Source organism: Psammomys obesus, unplaced genomic scaffold, assembly GCF_907164565.1.
Source record: "Psammomys obesus unplaced genomic scaffold, mPsaObe1.curated_primary_1811, whole genome shotgun sequence".
NCBI lineage: Eukaryota > Metazoa > Chordata > Mammalia > Rodentia > Muridae > Psammomys > Psammomys obesus.
The window spans coordinates 38808162-38834997 of record NW_026585644.1 but is presented as its reverse complement, the minus strand read 5'-3'; the positions used below and the strand labels follow the sequence as shown (position 1 = coordinate 38834997).

Genomic DNA, 26836 nt, shown 5'->3' with positions numbered 1-26836 from the left:
CAATGTGGAAAGACAAGTGATTAGATGCTTAATGGGTCCCTTTTGAATTTCTGTTAGGGATAACAAAATCAAAAAGCTTCAAGGCTTTAGAAAACCTAAGCATACAAACGTAATTCAACGAAGTTCTGTTTCAGTCTGCCAACTAATAATATCTCAAAGGGAGGGATATTAAGTCTTGCTCTCAACAGCAATTACAATAGATATGCTGAATGAAATTACATTGGGTCATACTTCTCTGTAGTGTAATTTAGCAGTGCCTTCTTGAGGCACCATGAAATAAGAGTGGTCTGTGATACTTCAATCCAGAACCCTTGCCAGAAAACACACTACTGCTGTGCAGGCCTCCTCCTCCCAAGAACGGCCTGAACAAAGATCTGGTGTTACTGACCAACCGTGAGAGGATTCCCTCAGTGTGAACCACCTTGCTAAAGATCACCCTACCATACTGCTAGAGGAAAATCCAAAATGTGCAAGCATCTTCTGGAGAATCCTCCAGTCTTTTAAAATAATGGCTTGTAAAGTTTCACCTCCTTTTTTTTTTTTTTTTTTTTTTTTTTTTTTTTTTTTTTTGTGGCCTGAGAGGATCTTTGTATATAGCCCAAAATATCTTAGAATTCCTCCATTCTCCTGGCTCCTTCTCCCAAGTGCTGGAAGTATAGTCATATATCACCGTGTGTGTGTGTGTGTGTGTGTGTGTGTGTGTGTGTGTGTGTGTGTGTGATACCATATATAAATGTAGTAAATAATATGAAACCACTGCCCATCCTAAATCAGGAAGAACAAAGGCACATGGAATAATATTTTTTAATTGAAGCAGAAACAAATTAATGGCTTGCCCTTTACAAACTCTCACGCCAGACAGCAAGCCTTCTGTTCTCATTAGCTAGTATCTATTAAGAATACTTTTTAAATACTTGTACACTTGGTACTGTGGTGATGGCATGTGTAGACACAAATGGCTGTAGATTATGGCAGAGGTTGGGCTCTCTATTATTAACCACGTGTCTAACTGTTGCCAAAGCTCTTGATTCTGTCTTATGTATCAGTTTCTAATTGAGATTAACCATTCCTAGATGACACAGGTCCACCTGAAGACTGAATAAGGAAGCAGGTTTCTAAGGAAGTAACCCACGGCAAGTACCAGTTCTCCCTCCATACACAGAATGTGTTGGTGCCCTTTCCATACAATAAAGCATGGTTGCCAATAGCTTCAGTCCACCTGGTTCGAAGCTTAGTCTATACTGAACAAGTTACCTGACCTCTCTGGACCGCACTGCCTCCACTTGAAATATTTACATGACATCATCTACTTCACAAAGACACTTGAAAGACTAGCAGATATTATCGAATAAACACATTGTACCAGAGAAATGGCTGGGATGAAATAAACGGTTATTAGAATAAAATTAATTATTTAGAAAGTTCACATTTGAGGCCAGCCTGGTCCTTACAAAGTTCTAGCCTTGCCAGAGCGACCGAGGGAACAAAAGATGAAAGAAAGAAAAAGTAAAATTAGTTATTTGTTTACACTTTATAAAGTTCTGGACACTGTGCTTAGTGTCCGGATTTATGAAGCGCCATTAAAAACATCTTAGGTTTATTGCTAGGCTATTGATACTTGTCCCAGTTAAAAATAAACCACTAATAACTCTCTTATCAATAATAAATAAACTATTAAATAATAAATAAATCATTTCTTCATTTACACTATTTTAATCTGTAGTGAGCTCTAGCCTCCGATGTCAGGAATCAGTAAGGCAATTAAATGGGGGCAATCAAAATCTTTCTAGAAGAACAAACTTGGAAGAAAATTCTTAAAGCACAATGTAAAGCAATAATTTCAGGGCGAAGTAAGAAGAAGCTCTAGCCCTATCTAAGAACTCGTGGCAGTGGTGCCAGTGAGTAACTAAATCCAAAGGGATGATATGAGTACTAAAGTCATATTGAGGTTTGTTCTCAGCTCTACTCAGCCACACAAAAGACACTCAACCACTCAGTATGGCTTTAGTTTCTTTACTTAAAGGCCCAAGACCAAATGAGTTATTTGTGAGTCTTCCCAGTATGCACAGCTCCCCCTGTGCTAAGGAAATGAAGAAGTACTCAGGGCATCTCACATTTAACTCTCCAGCTTTTCTGGCTGCCTGGGGGACAGACGTTCATGCTGATATTTAGTTCCTACAGAATTTGAGATGGGTAGTGATATACTCATGGGAGGATAGAAGGGCGCTTTGCTGTGAATGATGGGTCAGCAAGGCACTGCTTAAGTGAGTTCAGGTACAGGTACCCATAGGACATAACCAGCACGGAAAAACAGCGTCTGCTCAGGGCCACCCACACTCCTGTGGGGTCTTGCCACAAGTTAAGAAAAGGTTAGAGTTCCAGTAGCTCTAAAGAGTAAGGAGGTAGCTCTATCAGTCTCACCTTAAACATCAGTATGCCCTCAGCCACCAGGCAAGAGCAGGAAGTCATCCACCCACCATGTCATTGTCACAGGCTGCACTCAGTAGCATCACAGGACAGAACAACTCAAGCTTCTAAAAGACGCCGAAACGCTCATGGAGTCCACATCAGTAAATCCCATAAGCCTTACCTTGGCAAAAGGTGTTGTTAACCCGCTTATATCCTTGCAGGCACTCCATCATTTGCGTATATCCGTGATAAGCTGTAGGAGGGGGAGGAGAGATATTCATCATATGCTTAGTTTAAATTCTTAGGATCTGAAACTGCTACATGTACCATTTATGGCACCAGCACCCTTACAACTTACAAGCTATCAGCACCAGGAAGTTTCATGACTGCTGTCCCCTCATGTTTTCGGTACAGACTTCCTATTATTTTGCAATAGCTGTAGTCCTAGGAAGTTGCCAGCAAATCTTTATTGTATTAACTGAATCACAAGACTGTTTTGTATTATCTTCCAATTAGTGATTAAATATTCCTATCATAAGATGCATTCCTCTACAGTGATTCTTTTCAGAGAACTGCGGGTTAAAAGGGGAAATGCTGGCATGGGAAAGTTGCTCCATTTATCCCTTGGCCTCATGTCCAGTGTTGTCCCATATAATGAAGACACTGACATGGTGCCTACAGAATCTGGGAGCTCAGCTGTGAGTCTTTCAGTGTCAACACGATCATATTTAACAGTCTCTTTGTGGCACAGAGCCAGACCAGATGCCCTCTCAAGGTTTTAATCTGCTTAGGAGGCTGTGCTAATTTTCTTCTAAAACTGTGTGAAGGCAAGAGACTTGTTTGCACTAAACACATGGCTAATAGATGACAGACTAGTTAATGGAATCATTTACAGATTTAAAATGAAGTTTTCATAGCAAAAAAAAAAAATTATCAGCAATGAAAGGTTTTTGTATGTGGCTAAACAAAAACTTCATTAAATAAAAACCACTTGAAATTTAAAGTTTGGACTGTTTTGAGAAAAAAACAAAAAACAAACAAGAAAACAAAGGCATGGAACCCAAAACCATCATATATAATAGCCAAAGGATGTCTGCTCTCTTCCAGCATGAATATGATTGAAAGAATAGTACCAACCACAGGGGAAAAAAAAGAGTTTAAGAAGAATGTGACCTTGGATGTGCTTCTTCGTGGTGAGTCACTTTAAGTAACAAGTGGAAGAAATGACAAGAGGTTAGAGTTCGTTCCATTCATCATCCCCACTGCCCAGAAACCAAAGTGATCTCTTCAATTCATACACCAAAAGAGCCAACCTATGAATTTATTTTCATCAACGTTTGGTTAAAAGGGCAACTTTGTACTTTCCCATTCAATTGAAATCGCCATCAGTACTGAGCTGTGGAGCTAAGAACACCATATAAAGCAGTGAGTTCATGCCCAGATGATGCAATGCTAGATACCAGTGGCTGGAGGTCAGGAACGGCCTCAGGAATTAAAAGGGGAGAGGGATGATATGAACCCCTTTACCCTAACCCCTAACAACGGTCACTCTTGACTCCTTTAAAATTTAGAGAAAAAAACAAATAGGTAAGATAGACAAAAGACACAAAGAAGCAAGCAAATGGAAGGAGAAAAAACAAGGAGGAAGAAGGAAAAATTTTTAAGAAATAGAAACAGGGGTTTTGTTTGTTTGTTTGTTTGTTTGTTTGTTTGTTTGTTTTGTTTTAGATTCAGATTCCTGGTTAACGACTCATCACAATCAACAGCAAATAACAGTGATGGCAGTCAAGTTTGTCTCACCCCAACCCTAAACACCATGTTTCTTAAAGAATTCCAAATGTATCCTAGAGATCCCTTCAGTCAGATAATCAAAATAATTTAGGTAAACAGGTCTTTAAGTAAGGTGAGATCATTATCATTCAAGCAGCCCCCTGGAAATTCACACTGCTAATCGTTTTTCAGCCATCTTGGAAAGCCTTTGTGAGACATTTACAAACTTTATCAGGAGTTTCTGTATATGAGCCCTCTAACATGCACTCACAGTAATGTCAACAATTTTGATGGAATCAGCTTCAGGTAATCAGAGGACCTGTATGTTTGAGAAAGTAGGGGGGCAAGTGACAAAAGTGGGGGAGGCATTACAACAAATTACTATGCTGGGAGAATAGTCTAAAAGAGAATGGAATAGAAATTCTGAGGCAGCAGTTCTCTATATTGCACAAAAAGGTTTAAAGGGCAAGTGAGGGGCTAGAGAGATGGCTCAGGAGTTAAGAGCATTTGTTGCTCAGTTTCCAGCATCCACATGGCAGCTCACACCATCCATAACTCTACTTCCAGGGGATCTGGCACTTTCTTCTGAACTCCACAGGTGCCAGGCACAAAGGGGGTATACAGATACGCATGCAAGCAAAAAAGCTCATACATACAGACTATAATAAATACATCTAAAAGAGTTTCAAAGACAAGTGAGACTATTAACTCAATCAGCAATTACTTAAGACAAATAAATAAAAACCATCTCGCTGAAGCAAATGAGATATCCTTCTTAAGATGGGGGGGACAATTATAAAAGTTTTTAGGTTTATGAGGCAAAGACTGATGGTTGAGAAGAAAAAGGTCACTTTTGGGGGGAAGAACAGAAGAGTAAGAAAACTTAACCTAAAACAAATTAGTACTGCCTTTCTACGGTGTTCCCCTGAAACCCATCAGAGTTAATGTTACATTCAAAGGCTACAGCTACAACCTTTTGTAGAGAAGGGGGTCATGGAAATGGGTGCAAACCTACACTTATTCAAATAACAGTTTCTGTAAAACACTCTGAGGGCAAATCAGAGCATGCTGGCTTTGCAATCACTGGCAACTGGGCGGCATTATAAAAGCAGGGCTGGTGCTCCAGTCACTGGCGACTGGGGCAGTACAAGAGCGGTGCTAAGAAAAGGGGGAATATTAGGGTCCATAATTAGTCACTTCTTTTTCATAAATCAATAACCAGCCAATTCCTCATCCGAGCTTCCTTTCCTGAAGGGTGAGGTCTGCAGCGTAACGAAATGTGTAGCTTAAGTTGTGGAAACTGACAACATTTTCACTTAAGGAATCTAAATAATAGTAGCTGTATTGACTTTTACTAGGGTTTGAAACACTTGTTTGCCATCTTAGAAGCCATCTATTTCCTATTCTCTGGGGTCAGAAAAGCTGATTTTTTTCTTACCAGTTCTTCATAGTCTCCCATATAAGTAATTAAGCCGTAGAAGGCGACTGATAACTGCTTATTTTAAAAAGGAGGGAAGGGAAGAAAGGAAGGGGGAGGAGTAGGCGGAAGAAGATGAGTAACGAAAGTTTTAACAGACTTGCAATGTTTCTAGAAATGCAGGTTGTAGCACTGTGCTCTGGAATACAGTCAGAGATTTCTCTGAGGGTCTGAGGCTCATCATTAAGATTCGCGCATGCTCCCTTAACCAGCCAAAGAATGAGGAGATGTCACTTACATGGCTTCTTGGGGCATTTCTGGCATTTGTTAAAGCCCCAGGAGGTCCCCACTGTCCCACAGCAGTCTTCTTGCTTTGAAAGGCCAGGGAGCGCTTTGCCACACTGCAATGAGGTGTGAAAGGGGGAGGTTAACTGAGTGCAGGGTGCTCACAGCCCCAGAGCTGGGGAGCTTCGCAGTCACTTCGCAGTTCCCTTAATACCATGCAGTTACAGAGGAAAAGGACGGCTATAAAGCCTTGAGGCCAAATGCTAGGACAGAATCAATACAACACTGAAGGAATAAGCACATTTCCATTTCCTTTGCATTTTTAAAGTCTTAGAAAATCTGAAGCAATGGTGCAGGTCCATACACAAGAAGCTTCTGGGTTTTACCACTTGCCTGGACTTCCCCTGGCTGTACCCTGCTCCCTCACGTGGGCAATACATGTCAGCTTTCAGGTTTCCCCATGGCAATTGCTAGCCCACATGTTCATTCCTTCACTGTTCCTCTGTTCTGCATTTATTGAGCATTTGTAACACATCACGAAACAAAACAAAACAAACAAACAAAGATGGACATAGGCACTGGACTGAAATGGGTAGCCAAAAACCTACAGAATCAGCTGTGAAGTAAACAAGAGGATCACAGAACCTAAGGAGGGTGAAGAGGGGACAGGCCAACAGAGGACAATTTTAAAAATAACTATATGTTGAGCCAAATCAGCTCTGGCACAGACTAATGCTCAGGGAGATGAGCCAAGCTAAGAAGGGGCTGGCAAGTTTAAGCAAGACAAACCTGAGCAGGCAGAACAGATACTCTTAGAACTATGGTTCAATATTACCAAATGTTAAGGTCAGGTGAGATGCCTAGTCAACCACAGGAGATCAGATGACACTCAGGCATGGGACTGAAGCTACTTACAACTACCTAGAAAATAGATCCTGCCCTGCAAGACCATACAAGAACCAAGTGGGCAATGAAATTTACTTGATTCTTTCTCCCACGCTACACAGGCTAAGCTCATGCCCCACATCCTTGTCTTGTGTACAAATGTAGAGTGTCTAAGGAGGTCTTCTGTTTTGCCAAAAAGAAATCCTCAGATGGTTTCCGGAGTCATCTTTTCTAAAACAAATCTGATCACGTAACTCTACTGACTAACGACCTCCAGCAACACTGTCTGTCATTATCCCCTGGCAGGATAGAGTCGTCCTCTCTTGTCCTGCTCCAGGCAGTATCTTGTTGCCTTCCATCTCTGAGCATCTCCTTAGGCTTGGCAAAGGAGTCCTTATTGTCTGAACAACTCAGGTCTTTTTTGAATTCTGTGTTCTGTCTCTGCAACGCCATCATATTTTTTTCTTTCCTCCAACTTTATTTCTACCGTGAGACTCAGCACTGGCTCCTCAGTATGTGATTCCTGTTCTTTACTTCAAAGATGATTCTACACAGGTCCACCGCTACCAATTTCAGTCCAGTGCATATGTGCTAATGACTTATTATCTTTATATCCCCAAAGAGGACACATTACAAATGCTCAGTAATGCGGAGCGCAGCAATTACTGTGGGAAAACCCATCAGAAGTGTGCATATATGCCCCGGAAACAGGGGCACAATGAGGAAAAGTCAAGGCAAATGGTGATCTTAGGAAGAACAACAAGGTATAGACACAACCTGGCAGGCCTCTGTGGACAGTGTTTTTCCATCCTGCTGGGTCCAGGCATGCCTCATTCTGACTGAGGCTCTGAGTAAATACAAACCCAAATTACAAAGCAAAACCACATCTGAGAAGGCCAGCTCCGGTAACAGAGCTTTAGATACAGCATGGTGTTGACATCCTTAGGCTTTTATGCTTTTTTAAAATTTTAATAATTTTGACAAGTGTTATATGCTTTCTAAAAGCAGCATGTGATAGTAGTTAAAACAATAACCGAGACACTTAGAGACCTGGGTATGAATGCTGGCTCTGGTCCTCCATACACATACAGTTAGGTAAATTTTCTTATCCATAACATGAAATACATAATAGCACCTGTCTACATGGTCATGAACTTAAAAGATTAAAAAAAAAATCTATGTACAATGCTGAGTATTATGCCTGACACATGTAAGTACTAAGAAAGCTATCATGACGATCACTACAATATATTATTATTACTATTGTCATCATCATCTGGAAGTTCCTTATCCCATGTCAGATCCAAATGTCAGATTCTCCAGGGATCAGGGGGCAGATGAGTGGACTGTGAGTGTTCTGTGAAACAAGTTGGTTAGTCCAGCTGTCCACTCAAAAGTACCATAATCAACATGAAATGCATTTATGGGACACCTAAGTTAGTACCAAAGACATTTTGAGTCAGTCTGATTGTTGAGGAGAACTAAAAACTATGTAAAATAGAGCCCTAGAGCAAGAAAGCAAGACCAAGGGCAGCCCATCCATGACACCAGATAGTTACTCCACAGGTAGAGAGAGATAGACATGCTTGTCTTGAAGAGGGAGAAAAGCAACCCAGATGGTTGGATGAATGTTGCCTGTGTGACTGTTCTAAAGCAGTGCACAGCAGGGAACCCTGTGAAGGTAGTGCTGTGCTAGCTGTGGGCACCATGTGCGGAGTGGGAATGTTCCCATCCCAGAGCTGGATCTGCATCAGGACCAAGAGAGGAAGCACAGATGTGCATGTTCATGCACTAAGGAGTGTGTGTGTACACACATACACACACAGACTCACAAAGAGAAAGAATCAAGCTGAAGACAAACAACCTAAATGAGGATAGTTAGCCAACTCCTTGAGCTTAACCATAGACAACTTAAACCCGAAGCATGAAGGTTAGGAGCAGGACAGGAAAGGGGACAATGACTTGGTATAAGACAAGGAACAAGTAAAAACACAGAGGTCTCCGTTGCTGTAACCTAGCTGCCAACATCTGCTTAACATTCTCTTCCACTTTCATAAATTGGATTTATTTGAGACACCAACCACTTTGCACACAGCTCATTCTTGTACCAGACTCTGGGCTCTTCTCTTAATCAGGCAAAGCACTCAACACTTGCCACTTTTATATGCTCAAAATGTTAGTAGCAGTTAAAATCCAATTTTCACCTTGGATTCCTAGAATGTTTTATTTGGTAGGGCAAAAATAAATCATTTCCCTCTACTGGGCCTCCAAAAAGGTACAAGGTTTTCATTACATGATCCAGGCTGCTTTATCCCATGGCTTTGTTTTTGCAGGTCTACAGCCAAGAGCAGCACAAGCCATCCAAATTGATGGAATAAATGGGATGCGTAGGTGGTACCATGGCGCTGTGTGTGCATCTCAAAACTGGGTCTACACAGCATAGGAATGAGCTATGAGGGATGAAGTCATGGTTATAAGGTACAAAGTTTTCTATCAGTCCCATCAGATATTTAAGAATGAAGAGGCTTCGGTATGTAGCAAAAAAATGTGATGTGGAAGACCTCTGTGGCCACACTCAAGGCTTTTACCCAAGGCCAATAGATGCTACAAGTCTTATCTCCGTGTATTCAAAAGTGATGGGGAAAGGGGGGAGTTAAGCCAAGGGATGTCTCTCCCACAGGGAAAGGCCACAGTGAAGAGACTAACAGAATAGAATGAGGCTGAGATGCTCTACTCTAATACTGGGAAGTTCTCCTCAGCAAGATGCACTCACATGGACATAGATTCCCTTAGCCCCATTTGTATTCAGGAAAAAACGTGGGTTTTATAAGTTAAAAATACAAGTAGTCTTTTTCCCATGGAGTTAATCTCAAAGAAAGACTGTCAAACATTTCAGAATACATCTTATGAAAGCAACTCACTGTTAAATTCACACCCCTGTACTTAACTTTACCAAGTCAAATAGCAATTTGCTCTAACTCCTCAGAAAGCCCCCATAACCTTCTGTACTAATGTCAGCTAGGATACAACTAGGGCAGGGCAAACAGTGTTCAGGCAACCAATCCTGTGAAGACAGCTGGAGAATGGGGCAGAAATAAGCCTACATGGGACATGATGGCATTGGTGACATACATTAATCAAGCCTATTGCATGCTGAAGGGTTTTGGCAGAACTGAAGGCCCAAAATCACAGGAAGAGGGGATTCATCCCACAGTATAGACAATCTTTCCACTGTAAAAGTTCCTACCTAATGGGAGATGGTGACCTCTGTGGTGGGAGAAGTGTCTGTTGGATCATCTCTCAGGAATGCCCAGAATGCAAAGCAAATGGCCTCTCTAGTTTTTTCCAGCGTTAAGATGCTCAGGTCAGCATGTGCTGCTAGGTTACATGACTCTGTTTAGAAAATGCAGACTATTGCAGGATAGAGTCAAGTTCAAGTACTATTGTCTGAAGTTGATAACAGGGCCAGGTCTGGGCAGATGCACTCTAGGCTCTGTCCTCTACCTGTTTCTATTTCTTCATCTTTACAGTCTTCACTGGATTTAAACCTTGGCCTACTAGACTTATGCAAACACAACAGAAGAGGGAAAAGCTGACAGCTCTGCTTGACTTCTGGAAAACTGAATGGTGAAGATAAGTTTTCTTTATGGGGTCTGTACTTCAGAAGGTCAGGTGACTGAAGAACCAATGAACTATTCACACTATCCATGGGGCTAGGGTGCCCCTTCATTGGCACTGAAGGTTACAGGAGATTTCTGAGGTGTTAGAACAGATTGCTATTTGACTTGGTAAACTTAAGAGAATAATTATTTCACAATGCAAAATAATTATAAGCAAGGATATAAAGGTATAATTGTGTAGCTAATTACCAACAATCAACTGATTAGGGAAATGTACTTAAAAATCTTTTGTACTTGCTTGAGAATATACATCTTCAGCTTTAACCTCAGTTTTGAGGCAAAGCCACATAAGTTTGCTATTGAAGTTAAATTATGATCGTGGTCCCCTTTAGAGCTTCACAAATCCAAGAGGGGAATCAATGTTCAAAACTCACCATCTGGTAACCTGAGCTTATCATTAATATTTTATCATTTTTCATTTTTTATAACAATGAAAAAGCTCACTACTGGAGTTGTTTCAGAGATGTGCAGTAACTGGGAAAGACTGTTATAGCTATTAGAGGATATTTTTATGACATTTCATATTAAAACTGATACTCATTCCAAGAGTGTTTGTTTCACTGTGTCAAGTCCTGGAGATGAGAAGTCCAGGAGTTAAATAAAGAGCGAAGTGCTCATTGAAAACCATTAGATCTCCTCTCTCTTACTAGCAATGGGATATTCTACAAATCATCCTGCCTCCCAGGACCAGTAATGAGACACTAGAGCAATAATCCAGACCTCAATGTGTAGTGAAAGTGAATGATGAATGACTAGGCAGTGTGGGATCACAGCCCTGTGGGATATCCTACACTACACTTTGGTGAGCAGAGTGTAGCTTGAATCCCAGGTCTCGTCCATCTGTTCTCCAGCATGGGTAAAGCCACAACCAGGATTAAAGGGCTGGCCATCTTACAGGCTCTGGGAAGACTTCTGTTAAAACTGTTCAGATATGCTGGGCGTGGTGACACACAACTGTAATCCCAGCACTCAGAGAGGCAGAGACGGGCAGATCTCTGTGAGTTCAAGGCCAGCCTTGTCTACAAAGTGACTCCAGGACAGCCAAGGCTATACAAGAAACCCTGTCTCAAAAAAAAACAAAACAAAACCAAAGACCAAAAACAAACAAAACAAAAAACAAAAACAAACAAACAAAAAACCAAAACTGTTCAGCTATTTGACTATATGGAGGTATGGTAGTTTGAATGAAAATGGCCCCCATAGGCTCATACAGAGTGGCACTATTAAAAATGTTCTTGTTGGAGTAGGTGTGGCCTTGTTGAAAAAAGTGTGTCACTAGGAGTGGGCTTTAAGGTTTCAAATGCTCAAGCCAGGCCCAGTGTCACTCTTCCTGCTACCTATTGATCTGGATGTACAACTCTCAGCTACTCTCCGGGGCCATGTCTGCCTGTGTGCTGCCATATTTCCCATCATGTCAGAAATGGACTAAAGCTCTGAACCCATAAGCCAGATGCCATTAAACGTTTTTATCTATAAGAGATGTCATGGTCATAATGCCTATTCACATCAATAAGACCCTAACTAAGACAAAAGGGTTAACCCATGAAGACAGTGCAGTGTCAAGAACCTACTGTTCAGTCTCACGAGATGAGACTTTTAAGAATGACAGTACAGAAACATTCTTAGAAATCATCCTTATCACACATATGTACCTCATTTTGTTAATAAAAAAATTATTCATAATGAAGTATATTTAAAGCTAGAAAAAGGATACCTTCTCAAGAACTAAATACAACATTAAGTCAAGGGATCAATATGCTCAGAATTGCACTGAGGGAAACCCCAGGAGGAAAACTGAAATCTGATCCATTGTAACCCTTGCAGAAGCACACAGGTTTGGGCTTAGGCAGGAGCCGAGACAAGGAAGTGACTCGATGGCACTACTAGGGAAAGAGACTCCAGCTCTCGCAATGCAAAGGGCAGAAAGCGGTGGGCAGAAAGGGTAAGCCTGGAGGAGGGTAGCTGCACCTGAAGGAACAAACAGAGGGCACGGAGCAGGGTGGTGGTCAACTCCGGATATTTGAGATTCAACTTCTAGTTGGATCTAAAACTCAACCAGGAGACAGGGAAGTAGCCACACTTGTCCGTCCCCAAAGCCAGCTGAGTTTACGTTGCTTCTAACAATAAAACAAACCAAAAAACCTGGCACATTTTAAGGAATGGTGCACTGACAGCTAATCAAGAGAAAGAGATTAAAAGCCCTTTAAAGGGGTATAATTTGAGGCCTGGGAGATGATTCAGGGGAGAAAGCACTTGCTGTGCAAGTGTGAGGAATCCAGAATTTGTATCCCCAGAACCCATGGAAATCCCAGGCAGGGACAGCAGCCTCCTGAGATCTCAGCACCCCCAATACAAGCTGGCTTTCTAAAGAAGCCAGAACTGGTAAGCTTCAGATTCTGAGGGAGAACCTGCCTCAATAAATACGGTAGAGGATGACCGAGAGAGACACTGGATGTTAACTTCAGGCCTCTGCGTGCACATTCAGACACACGTACACGCACACACACCCATAAACACACATCAGAAAAGGAAGGCAGAGCTTTCTGCGCCTGCTACCCAGAAATGACCAATCATGACAGAGTGTCATCATTCACGTGCGCAAGCCACATCATGACCCATTCGCCCACATCACATAGCGACGTCGTCTTAATAATCAGTGACATCTTCATGTCTACTCACATCCAAAAACATGCTACTTAAAAATTGCTGACACAAGACGCTGAGGATTTTACCAAGCAAAAGAACTACCGTCACTACAGTGACGTTGAGGGATACGAGTCGTGTTTTATGAAAAACCCTCCGCATCCTTCCATTAAAACAACAATAAAGTCCTTTATGGAAAAGCGCTGGTTGTGCCTAAGAGGTTCATCTAAACTTCTGTCCCAGGGCTTTTGCTGCTACAAACATTATCAAACTTTCATCATGATAGAAACCACTCTGCTTCATCAAGGTAACTCCTGACCACCTTCCACGCAAAATGGCTCAACTTCAGCTCCAAATCAAACCAGAAAGCCTCACCTAGAGTTCTTCTATGTCCCTGCCTTAGAATGTTAACTCTACGTATTTTCATGAGCCAAAGCCACACGTTCCAAATTTTTGAACATTGTCATTAATGAAAGGAGACCAACATACTTGATCAACTGGTTCTACAGGGTCTGTTGTCTTAAAGGAGAATTCTGTACTGTGGCTCACTGGCAGAGCAACAGACATTGTCCCATAAAAAGAAGAGGAAAACGCTTAAATGCTTCCAGATTTTCTAAAAGAACTTGTAAAAAAAAATTGCTTTGGCTTGAGCAGAACATTCTTCATGGGCAAGTTCTTTTTCTTTTTTTTTTTTAAAGTCTACCCAGCTTTCTTTTATTAGAGTAATTAAAACAATGTTAGGCATTTGGGGCATCTGATATATGCATAATCCTCTGATATTTCAGGGTATTGATTTTACAAAGTGTCTGCTGTGACTAGGGCATTAATGGCTGGAAATGTATCCACAATGATTTCTGACAGTATATTTGCTTAAAGCCTGCTGAAGCCAAACTATGGGCTTCAAGGAACTCCAGACAACTACTTTAGTTTATGAAATAGTATTTTTAAAGTAACACTACAGTAACGATTGGTTTTTTTAATGTCAGCCTACAAAGAGGAAAGTACTCTTAAGGGCATGCCATATAATTCTCCTTTATATCTTTCAAAAACAACAACAAGAAAATACTCACTACTTTATCTACCTCTGTGATTTAGAAATTTTAACAGACAAGTTTTACAGTTTGTGATCTGTGCATTGTTGCTTTTCCTCAGCTGCTAAAAGAATAATTAAGTTCTATTATGACCCTATTATCATATAATTCCCACTAGGCTTTTTTCTGAAGAAAAGGAGCATAGAAGATACCATAAATTGCAGTACTACAGAGCAAATAAGTCAATTTATTTCATTTTATTATTATCTTTAGCTTATATAAAAAATATTAGATTCATTATGACATTTTCATAAATGTGCATCGTGTTAAATTTATTTTAAACTCTATCGACAGGGGTTATGGCTTAAAAACAAAGGGGTTTGGTAGGTGAGAAAATAAAAATGGGCATATAGGCATTCCTGCTGTTACTATGGCAACCAGATCACCTCCAGAATGATGGGTAAAGATCTGTTTATTTCTTTTACTATGTAGGGTGCTTTTCCATGTGAAACTTCACTGCTGAGCAGTTCCCTTTTTTTTCTTGTAGAGATGGTAAAAGTAACAAAGGCCATGTCAGGCCTCCTAGAACTATGCAAAATTGTAAGGCAGGCCTCCCATTTGGTTAAGTTTTCAGTTTTTCTGTGTCCCGCCCAAGTACACAGAACCTAAAACTGCTAATTACCCGTGGCTTGGCTGTAACTCATGTAGAAAAACTGAAAGCCACCAATAAAAGCAACAGGTTCATTTATATTCCTGAGAGCAGGAGCTAAGTTTGTATTGTGTACTGCCCTCTCACTTATGACAGGAACAATTTTTGCCCAATAAATGGCCACTGTTTTCCCAACGTATTTCAGCTTCTCAACAGTCTTATATATACACGGCTGCCATGCAAGCGACCATAAACTAAATGCCTTTGTGTATTTGAATGTGGCTGTGCATGTGTCATATGTCTGTAGAGGCTAGGGGTCAGCCTTGGTTTGGTGGCTCAGGCACTGTCCACCTTGTTTTATGAGGCATGGTTTCTAAGTGGCTGGACTTTAACAAGAAAGCTAGGCTTGCTGGTCAGCCAGCCTCAGGAAACTTCTTTTCTCTGAGATTACAAACTCCTACCACTATGCCTATCTCTGTTTCTTGTTTGTTGTTTTTAATGGACTCTCTGAACCGAACTCTTGCCTTCATACTTGAATGGCAACAACTTACTGAACTGACCCATCTTTCCCAAACCAACTCATGGTTGTAACAACAGACATCCATCTATTTTTTTTTAATTTGTAGAGCCTGAAAGCCCAAGACTAAAGTGCTAGGAATAGTCAGTTCCTGTCTTAGGCAGCAGCTATTTAGCTCTGTGTCCACATGATTTCTTGCTTGGGAGTCTGTGGAAAGAGAGACGGAACACCAGCAAGTATTCTGGTATCCTTTCTTCTACTGATACTAATCCCATCCTGTCATGGCCTCACCCTTATGATTTCATTTAACCTCAATTATCTCCTTTTAGCCTCTATTCCCAATACAGTATTATCAGAGGTTTAAATATATGAATTTGGGGCACATACTTCAATCCACATAATCATTAGTCAGGACCATTTACCTGCACAGTGAGTAGTGAAAAACGGGATGAATGTTCTTGAAAGCACCTCCCTCCCCCAGCTTTGGAAATCAAGTATTGTCATGGTGCAGTTCTGGCAAAGTTCAAGCATTGTGAGGAGAAGTGCAATAACATCACATGAACATCCTTAGCTGAAGTCCTCAGGAGATGTGTAGAGTCCTCTACTTCCTTGCAGTTAATCACTCCATGCAAAATGTTTCGTTATTGGCGCACAGCCTGACCCAACTGGAGCAGCACAGATACAATTAGCAATGTAAAGTGCCCATTACTCGTTATCCTAAATGGCCTTGCCCTCATCAGAAGCACAAGCTTAACAGCAAGAGGGACACAATTACATTAGAAATAGTCTGAGTAGATTGCAATGCAACAAGAATTCAGAGAAGATAAAGCAAAGACCGAAGAAGACTTTGTAGAGGAAATGACACTTGAGAGGGGCCAACAGGACAGGCGTTCCCTGTCACTGATGTTTGTCTACATCACTCCGTCCATATGCCTCGTACATATATTGTGTGAACAGTGCCTATATTGGCAAAAAAGAGGAAAGATGTCAAAAGTGTCACAGCAGAAGAACCTAGGACTCAGATGACTCAGGAGGCTTCTCAGTCTAACACGTGATGAAATGGGGCCCAAGAAGTGGCAAGCTTGCTAAAACGGAAGGAGAGCTATAGACTTGCACTGAATGAATCAGCACACAGTAGCCTCGAATTTCACATAAGTAGCTGGGAGGCAAGAATACCTACTTTCCCTTTCTTGCACACTGTTTCAAAGGTCAAACTCGGTCATGACCGTGAATGTTCTCTATCATCTATCAGTTTTATAAAAACGTAATGTTATACTACGAGACTTGACTCAAAGCCACAGAATATGGAGACTGTTTTTAACTGTTAAAGCTTGCCCATTCTAAACAAGTCTTCCGCAAATGGTTATGCTGGAGGCATTGCTGTCTTCTTCAAAATACTTAGAGCTCCTTTGTTCACACCTTAGCATACTCTTCAGAATTGAAGATATGTTTAAAACACTCAGAGTGATGGTAAATCCTTGACACTGGAGTTGAGTTGGCCATTCTAAGCATAGTTATACAATAGCAGGGTTGGAAAGATGGCTCAGAGGTTAAGAGTACATAAGGCTCTTGCAGAGCATCTGATTTCAGATCTCAACATCCATGTCTGGGCATTCACAACCACCTGTAATTCCAGCTTCAATAGATATGATACCTTCTTCTAGCCTCTGAGAGTACCTGGACTCATATCTCACACAACATAACTAAAATTAAAATAAACCTTAGAAAAATAACACAAAGGCAGTATCACCAGGGAAAATGTACAGCCTTGAAGAATTTTAAAAGCAAATATTCAGCTTGCATACAAATAGTTTTGTACATAAAAAGAGGCAAAAGAAGAAGAAAATGGAGGTGTAAGAAAAACTGCAGCGCTATTACCATATCAGCAATGGTGTAGGGCAGAGATGAGCACATTTTATCATTTCTCAGAATACGTAATGAAATTGTTGTTTCTATAACAGGTTCCACGATATTTTCTCTTAGTAAACCAGATGATTCTACTTCAGTTTAGAATTAATTCCATTATTAATTCCATCAAATGGAATAAGGCAAGAAGCAACTTTAGCTCCTAGAAATACCAGCTATAAGTCTTTAAACATTTCTGAAGTGTACGGAGTCTAAAACACCATCTAGGCAACTTATGTTCTTTTCAAACTCCTTTAAGCACACTCAGAACTTTGCCAATATCAGAAGTGACTTATCAAAAGCTCCAATTCTGGTTCCTAATTATTTTCAATGCCTGTTCCTGTGTGAAATCCAGGAGTCTAATAATTAGTAGATTTATGGTTTTGGTGTGCCTCAAAGGTAGAACATGGACGCTTGAAGATATTCCATGTCATGGCAAAAGTATTTTCACAGCCAACAAAATGGAAAAACATCTGAGAAAAGAGTCAGGGAAAACCAGTGATGTGGCACAGATTTTGCTTCTGTAGGGACAGGTCAGGGAGCATGAAGACTTAAGGTTAACAGGCGTTTGGGGCACCTACAGATAATTAGCCTAGGTGGAGACTGGATACTAAGCTACAGGAAGTGCCAGGTCTGGGTCCCACCCATGCTGTGAAGTATGCTACCCCAATTCTGAGAGTCTATATTTGGCTCTCCCAGTATCTGAGTCCCACATTCCTCATCCAGGTAAAACTAGCAACTCTCCCCTCAGCTGGCAGAAACCCAGTGACACGAAGGTATCTTCTCTCTCACATGTGGTGTTCCCCCACCTCCTTTGGATCCTAGCCCTGTGTTTTGCTGATCTTTCTCTGCTCCAGGCCAGAGGCCCCCTCACAAGCTGTCTGGCAGACATTGCTGGAAGCTGACCAGCAAACACTTAGGAGCTCCAGAACCTATCACTGAGATGTGCAAAACACCTTCAGCAAAACCTTCTGCTACTAACCCAGGTAATATCTGGCAGGGATGGGTACAGAGAGTGGCCGTGTCAGAGACACGAGAGACATGAGACTCGCTAACACTCCATGAAGTGTTTCTTGGATTATGAGAGGGGAGCACATGAGAGGGACATTGAAGCAAAACCCAGATGGCATGGAAGTGGCTGGTGTTGATGACTTATTCCACCAGAAGAAGGCCAAACTTAATAAATTTGATCAGCATACCCCGATGCAACCATGAGCTCTGTTCATGAAGAAAGGCAGATAACTGGGAAATTCAGCTCTGCCTCCCCAAATCTCTGGACAGATGAAGGCCATTGCTCTGATCCATCTCATACCTGAAGAGCAAGGCTAGCCCTAAAGACAAAGGGTCTCCGTCAGCAGCAAGGAGAAGCAAGGCCACACGTACACTTTTACCTTCTGCTGAGCCAGGCACCTAATGCTGTTATCGCCACATAAGAGCACTGTATAACTAAAAGCTCAAGGTTTTATAGGCATTTATTCTTTAAGAACAAGAACATTTGCTCAGCCATGTTTGTAGTAGCTTTATTAGTAATAGCCAGAACCTGGAAACAACCCAGATGTCCCTCAGTTGAGGAATGGATACAGAAACTGGTACTTTTACACAATGGAATACTACTCAGCAATTAAAAACGAAGAAATCATGAAATTTGCAGGCAAATGGTGGGACCTAGAAACAATCATCCTGAGTGAGGTATCCCAAAAGCAGAAAGACACACATGGTATATACTCACTTATATAGACCTATAAGATAGGATGAATATACTGAAATGTATCCACCTAAAGAAGATAAACAAGAAAGAGGACCCAAGGTACAATGATCAATCCTCACTTAGAAAGACAAATGGGATGGACATTGGATGTAGGAGCAAACAAGTAACAGGACAGGAGCCTACCACAAAGAGCCTCTGAAAGACTCTACCTAGCAGTGTATCAAAGCAGATATTAAGAGTCATAACCAAACCTCCAGCAAAGTGCAGGGAATCAAAAAGGGGGGGGGGGCAGTTAATACAACCTGGAGAGGACAGGAGTTCCACAAGGACCAAATATATCTGGGCACAGGGGTCTTTTATGAGACTGTTTCTCCAAACAAGGACCGTGTATGGATGCAACCTAGAGGCCCTGCTCAGATGTGGCCCTTGGTAGCTCAGTATCCAAGGGTACCCTAACAAGGGGAACAAGGACTGTTTCTGACATGAACTCAATGGTGGGCTCTTTGACACCTTCCCCCCCCCCACAGGAGAAGCAGCCTTGCTAGGCCACAGAGGAGGACTTTGTAGCCATCCTGAAGACACCTGATAAACCAGTATCAGATGTAAGGGGAGGAGGTTCTCCCTTATCAGTGGACTTGGAAAGGGGCAGGGAGGAGATGAGGGTGGGATTGGGAGGGAAAGAGGGAGTGGGATACAGCAGGGATACAAAGTTAACAAACTGTAACTAATAAAAATTTAAAAAACAAATTTAGTTGGGGAAAAAGAGAAAAAAAGAAGTTTTTATTGTATTTATTTATGTGTCTGGGGGGATTGGTATCTGTATGTGTCATAGTGTGCATGTGGGGGTCAGAGGACAAGCTGTGGAAGTCAGTTCTTTCCATCCATCACGTGAGTCCATCAGGACATCAGGCTTAACCCCAAGTACCCTTACCCACTGATCCATCTCACCAGCCCCACAGCTATTCCCCAGACATCTAATCTGTTTTGGTAGTTTCTGGGCTCCGTTTAGGGAAATAACCAATGGAGAAGTGTTAAGATAATCCCAGCGGGCTGTTGGGACAAAGCTAGAATTTCAGTTTTACCTCTAGGCTCACCCCATCAATTTATAGAGCCAGTCTATAACATACAGAAATTAAGGAGCAACTTTCTAAGCAGAACTTAGCGTCCCAGCTCTGTTAACTGAGTAATAAATTATTTTCCCATTACCGAGAGACTAGTTTGAAAGGATGTGGCCCACATCCCTGCTTTCGACCACCCTTTCTTCTTCCCTCCTTCCTTCTTTTTCCTTGACTTGGGTTTAGCAGGCCTCACATCTACTTCCTCTGTGCCCCATTGGCCTCTGTTAGTGTCCAAATGCAAAATGTCCCTCAGTGTCTTGCTTTCTTGGATACCTGGTCACCAGCTGATGGGGCTATCTGAAGAGCTCATAGAATCTTTTGGCCTTGGGGCACAGCTAGCAGGCTAGACCACTAGAACAGATGGGGCGGGGTTCCATCTCAGCCTGGGCTTGAGCTGATGTGCTCTCTGCTCAAGCATTCTCAGAGATGTGAGGAAGCCATGCCACAAGCTTGTGGTGGCCAGGATAGGCCAGTTTTAGCCACTGTGACTCCCCAACATTGCGGACTGTATTCCCTTAAAGTTAACCATGAACCAAAATAAACCTCCACTTTAGGACTTTTTTTTTTTTTGCGGGGGGGGGGAAGGGAATGAAGTATCCTGCTGTAGCAGTGAGAAAGGCAATGAATACAGACTCTATGCAAATAACGCTAAGAAGTTTTTCTTCACACACTCTCTAAATAGTACTTTGAGCCAAGCAACTAGGATCCTTTCCGTTTCCAGTTCAAGCTTTCCCATTAATTTCTCAATGGTGTTTATTTTTATTTTAAACAAAAGTAGAGTGGTCCTATTCCCCTTCTACCATGCCACAAGTGTACATGTGTATTTCAACGCTAAGCTTTTTGACTTTGACCATGTTGCACAAGACAGACCTATCTCCAATTAATGGTTTTCTCCAGTGGTTCTTTCTGTTTCCATTCTTCCTGCCCAGTGAGAATCACTGCAATGGTGTCTGGCACCCCTAAGAGACGACTAAACAGTTCTGGTGTCACTACACTCAATTCTGCCTCGAGACATATTATTTATAAGGATACTAAATGGAAACAGGTTTTTTTCCCAATGACTTAGGTGCTTCACATCATGTACTGTTCTCCTCGCTTTCTTTTTAAATCTCCAGCGAAACGCTTTTCTTAAGTAGAATGTATGCTAGACACCTTTATTGTCAAATTTGCGGCTTATGATTTTTTTTTATCTTTATGAAAGTTTCTATAAGATCCACTGTGTTAATTTCTTTAACTCTCCATGGCTGCAATCTATGAAAGTAGGTTCGTGTGGTATTTTATCCTCTTTATCTATCTTAGAGTGCTATAAAAATGTCCTATTTATATCTACTTCAGGTTTTCCAGTATTTCTGCACTTCATAGTTAATCTGGGTGTTTATATGTGGAATTTTCTGCCTTTTCAGCATTTGCAATGTGAAGGTCTTGAGACATTTTGCTTTGCCTTCTCTGTAACGCCTGTGTCTAATTACAGGCCGTGTTACCGCATTCAACAAAGAGACCATGATCGCATGATTGTGTAACCTGGCAATAACAAGGCCAGCATGGAAGCTGGACCCTGAACTCTATTGTTGTGATTCTAAACACTTCACAATCAGGGCCTTTTCAAACTATCTGGCACCACTGGGTCACTGTAAAAGGCTTGTTTTCAACAACTGGGCGGTCAGTAAAAGCCATTTGGAACAATCACAATTGCAGATGCCATGTCAGATCTGAATTTAGGTCACTATTAAGAGAACCCATTGGAAACAAAAGTCACCCTACACAATGAAAGGGGTGCAAAGTGTAACTAACAGCCCCATGATCTATCTGACAGGGACTTTCTGAAACTGGGCCTCTCCTTGGAGATGAAAACTAGGGGATGGAAATGTTCACGCTTCAAGCTCGTGGAAAACGAGTTTCCCTGCAAGGGATTGGTAATTGTAACCCCTGGAGCAGTAACTCAAACTCAGTCACAGAGTGAACAAACTCGCAAATGTTTTTAAATACATATGGAGTGCAGCAATTTACCCCAAGTAACACAGAAGCTTAAGCTGGCTAAAACTACGATTTGCCAATTACTTCAGGAAGTCTACCCTCAAAGCTACCTGTGTCCTCTCTCTGATCTTTAAACGATTCTTGTGATGTTTGCTGATCCTAACATAAGAAAGTATTTTAGACCATGAAAAATTAAATAATACTTTCTACAAAAGTTTTTTTAAAAAAAGGAGTAAGTTTTCTTCTCTGTATTGAAACTCTCCACAAAGGTGAAAAATCACTACAGAAATTTCTAGTGCTGGTGTTATTTTTTTTTCCTCTGTCTTCTCTTTATGACGATATTCAAAGAAATGTCCTCCACGGACATGAATATACTACAAGGAGATCTATTCACTGATGACTGAACTGTCTCCATTAACCCCCTTGCATTCTACTGATAAACCCCCATGCTCTGACCCATCATCAAAAATAATTCATTCCTAACACCAATCAAGGTTGTACTCATCCTTAAAGGTCCAGTTAGCTACTTCCTTTCAGTCCCTTCTCCCATGAGTCAGCTACTGAATGGCAACAAGCACTGGCCTCGCTGAAGTAAAGAAGCTCAGAACAGTTCAGCACACCACACTCATTTTCTTCACAACATTCTCTACCCAAATCTTGCCACTCCAACCCCTGTGCTACTTCATCTTCAACTCTCCTTTTGTTGACACTTGATACAAGGTCAACTTCGTATGCCTAGGATCCTCATACCCAATCAAAAGATAAAGCTCACAAACATCCTTTTCTAAAATTTTATTCAATGCATTAAAGTTGTATTTTTCAAGTTCAGGTTAAAATACAGTATTTTATTTATAAGTCTAGGAAAATTTAGTTAGTTCCCCTTTTCTCCTCATAAAAAAATTTCGAACATGTTAGGCTACTCAAAGACTGATGTGATGATAATCTATATGCTAAGTTCTTGGAGTCAGCAGCTGCTGACATCTCTCCACATCTGTGCATAGAAAAATTATAGGAGAAAATTACAGACACGATGATACATCACTCTTAAAACGGTTATCACTCAACTCACAAGAATAAGGACATTTTCCTGCATAAACCTATCATCATCCAAAGTAACATTTAATACCAGCTCAATTTTTCCATTTGTTTCTGAAACATTTTATATCTGGCTTTTGTTTTTTTTAATCCCAATTAAGGTCCAGCAACATGGCACACTGGGTAAAGGCACTTCCAACCCAGCCTGACTGACACTTTGGGTTCAATCCCTGAGAAAGAGAGAACTCACCCCTCCAAACTTTCCTCTGTCCTCCACACATGTGGTACATGTGTGTCCTGCTCCTACCACTACACACACTTAGAAAATTTAAAAGAAAATTAATTTAACCTCCATTCTCTTTCTGTCTATTGTGTCTCTTTCTAAAAAAAAAAAAAAATCCTACTTTTGTTCTTATGGCATGATTATGGAAAAGGCAATGTTGCCCTACATTCTGGATCTATCTTTTTCTGTCCCTGTGTGATAATTTTAGCTTTCCCCTTCGTCCTCAGTGTTCCTCATATTCTGGAGTTTAGCTGTGAAGTTTACTAGGTTCAGGTTGGACATTTCTGGAAGAACAAGAACATCCCATGTAGTAGTGTTGTCCTTATCAATGCTGAATTTGGTTCCGGATAAGGGGGCTTCAAGACTTGTTGACCTTATTATCAGTCATTTATATTTCATTGTGCCTCAATTTTAAGATCTTTAAAAATACATGCACCAAAGGCTGTCAAGAATCCCAAGCCCTTTGCTTCTCAGACCTATCCAGATTCTTTTTCCTCATTTATCTCTTAAAATCTTCTTTCCCATCTGTTGAATTGTCCCATCCCCCCCCCCACCCTTTGCTCTGTAAATTTGGCTTCATAATCAATTGCTCATTTTTCTCAACCATTTAGATAAATCTAAAATTTTACTCTAGGAAACTTTCATTGGCTTAATTACATCTACAGTTCACATTGAGTTCATGGCCTAAATATTAAAATGTGCCACAGAAATATGGACTATTTCTGTCAAGCTCATTTTGCATATGTATGACCTCTCATGGCATACATACTCATGTATGCTAAGTCTCAATAGCTTCAACTACTGAACAAACCCAATGAGCAAGGTGAAAGTGATGTAGAGTTGGTTTTTCTCCATGACCCCATTTAAGATCCACTAACACCTGTCTGTGTCTGCTTCCAACATCTTGGTAGGACACATCTATATACTTATTGATTAGTTTCCAATGATTCTATGGTTTGTCTGAACTGCAGTAGTTAATTAGGCAATTTCTACCTTCCAACAGTATTTCTCATAAGCAGAAAGACAAATTCATGCTAGGAATGTCTGATGAAATAGGTCTTATTTTGAAGCTATGTGTCGGTGACTACACATGCAAAATGAATTAAGAATTGAGATCACTGTCTGGACCATTCAGCCGAAAGTCAGAACAGGATCCAGATAAGGCAAGGGTATTCCACTGGGCTTGAATTATTTAGGCAACTCTATCAATCACTCAGTTCACTTCAGTTGAATAGTCCAGTTTAGGCTTATAAGTAATTTGTTTTCATCTTTTCTAGTTAACATCATCTGTCCAATATTATAGGAGAATAACAAGTTTGTTATGTTTTGTTTTAAAAGTCTTTTTTTTATCATCTCTGTTCCAACTTGGAAACTGGGGAGAAAGGTACTGGGCACACAGTTTTAAAAGGATCTGCTTTTTCCTTTCTCCATGACCAACCTAAGCTGGAATGACTAAACAATGCAAATGGCACCAAATTCACCTTCTGTTTCCAAGCTTCATCTGGGGCAAAACTATGGTGTGTATAAAGTTTGTCTTTAGGCACACTGTCCCTATCCATCCATGCCTTTTACTAAATGGATGATGTTTCTTCTCTCCCAAGCATTTGCTAATACTTCAGTGGAAGGAAAAGTTATCTCGAATGCCCTGTTTGAGTCAGCTCTTTTGTCACTGTGACAAGGTGCCCAAGAAAACATCTGAGAGGAGAGATGCATTGGCCCATGGCTGTAGAGGCTGCAGTATATGGTAGGCTGGGCCCACGTTTCTGGGCCCGTGGTAAGAGGCCACCTCGTGGTGTAAATGTACCCTTCTGCACCAAACTGGGAACCACCTTCCATAGTTCTACCAACTCCCAATAATCTACTCAAACTTTAATCTGTCCATTAATTATGCCGGATCCCTCAAAAACCACACCTGGAATAATGCTATGCCAATATCTTATGCATCTTTCAACGGAATGAAGGACAATCAGGATTAGCCCCAAAGTAGGTACTCCAGGTATCCACGGGCAGATAACTGATACATCTGCAAGACTGAGGGTCTCCCCCCGGTGTTCAAGGAGCTACATGACATAAACATAAGGAACCAAGAATTCTGGCTGCTTTTAAAAGTTTGACTCTATCAGTAACCTCTGAGCTAATATTTACACAGTTTTGTGAAATTTACAAAATGTGGCTCACAAGCCAGGTGCAGTGGCACACACCTGTAATCCCAGCACCCAGTGAGGCAGATGCAGGCAGATCGCTGTGAGTTTGTGGCCAGCCTGGTCTACAAATCGAGTCCAGGACAGCCAAGGCTACACAGAGAAACCCTGTACTGGAAAAAAAAAATGTGTCTCACATTAACTGTCCTGTTGAATCGTGACATAACTCAGAATCACTATGTTCTTGCCTCCCATTTGCAGATGAGGAAGCTGGTTCTCTACCACAAAATGCTGGCCCCTGGCTCTAAACATGGTCCTTCATTTCTATATGACGCCTTTCCATTCTGCAAGCTGCAACTCCTTTCAGATCTATATGTTAACACTGATTTCTTCCAGAAGGGCAGTGATAAACCTAGAATCACTTAGTATATAAAGAGGGTTTGAAGGTTTCTTAAGCAATAACAATTGGTTCTATAGCCCTAAAGCATTTCTCTTTTTCCTTCTTAGCTCCCCACACATTATTTACTCTATTTGTAGCGTATTTAAACCATAACCAAGAAGGCAGACAGAGGATCACAGGACAAAGTACATCATTATTATATATCCCAAAGCAGCAGTACCAAGTGGTTGGGGAACAGAAACCAGAGACCCATGATTTTGAAAGAGAGCATGCTGAGGACTGAATGAAGGAATGGGAAGAAAGAAAATAATGATTATATTTTAATTCAAACTCATTTTTAAAAATTAGGTCACTTTCACTACATAGGTTCAATGGAGGAATGTGAAAGGAAATGATCTTTCGCTCACTTTATATATAAGCGAAAGTTATGGTAAGTCCAATGACATTTAAAATTCACATTAAATAATTTATTCGTTGCCATCTTAATTTCAAATTATAAGAAAACAAAAAAGATATTAATTATTATTACATAGGAGATTCAAAATACAACTATATTATCTAAATATCTAAATTATCAAAGTACTATACAAGGATTTTCAAACATCTTTGTATATCTCCTACACCACATCTCATGCCTGGTGTGTTTTGCACGCAGATAATTACAACCAAAAAAAAAAAAAAGTATAAACAGGTGACCAGAGAATTCCAGCAATACTTCAAGAAGTTCACTACTTAAAATTATTCTATACATCACATGTCAGCTAAACTTTTTTCTGTAAAGGGAAACAAAACAAACAGGTGTTGTAAACCACGGGGCCTCGTTGGATCTACTCAGTTCTGGCATCATAAGATTGGCATAGATGAAGAGTAAATGAATAAGTAGAGCTGTGTTTCAATAAAATTTCATTTGTGAATTCACCACAGCTTGCCAGATTCTATAGAAATCTGTTTGTACCAGCTTCGTCTTCTTGAGAGGATGATGTCCC

The 26836-nt window shown here is 40.9% G+C and overlaps 1 protein-coding gene across 4 annotated transcripts in view; it reads right to left on the bottom strand.

Annotated features, from left to right (window-relative positions):
• Ltbp1 (latent transforming growth factor beta binding protein 1) overlaps positions 1-26836 on the bottom strand; it is a 213294-nt gene that overhangs the window by 138626 nt on the left and 47832 nt on the right. For all 4 annotated transcript variants that reach the window (XM_055618275.1, XM_055618284.1, XM_055618293.1 and 1 more), the window contains exons 4-5: positions 5895-5997; positions 2591-2662 (exon numbers count right to left, since the gene is read on the bottom strand). In XM_055618275.1, coding sequence (XP_055474250.1) covers positions 2591-2662; positions 5895-5997 — 175 coding nt within the window. The remainder of the gene's footprint in view (positions 1-2590; positions 2663-5894; positions 5998-26836) is intronic.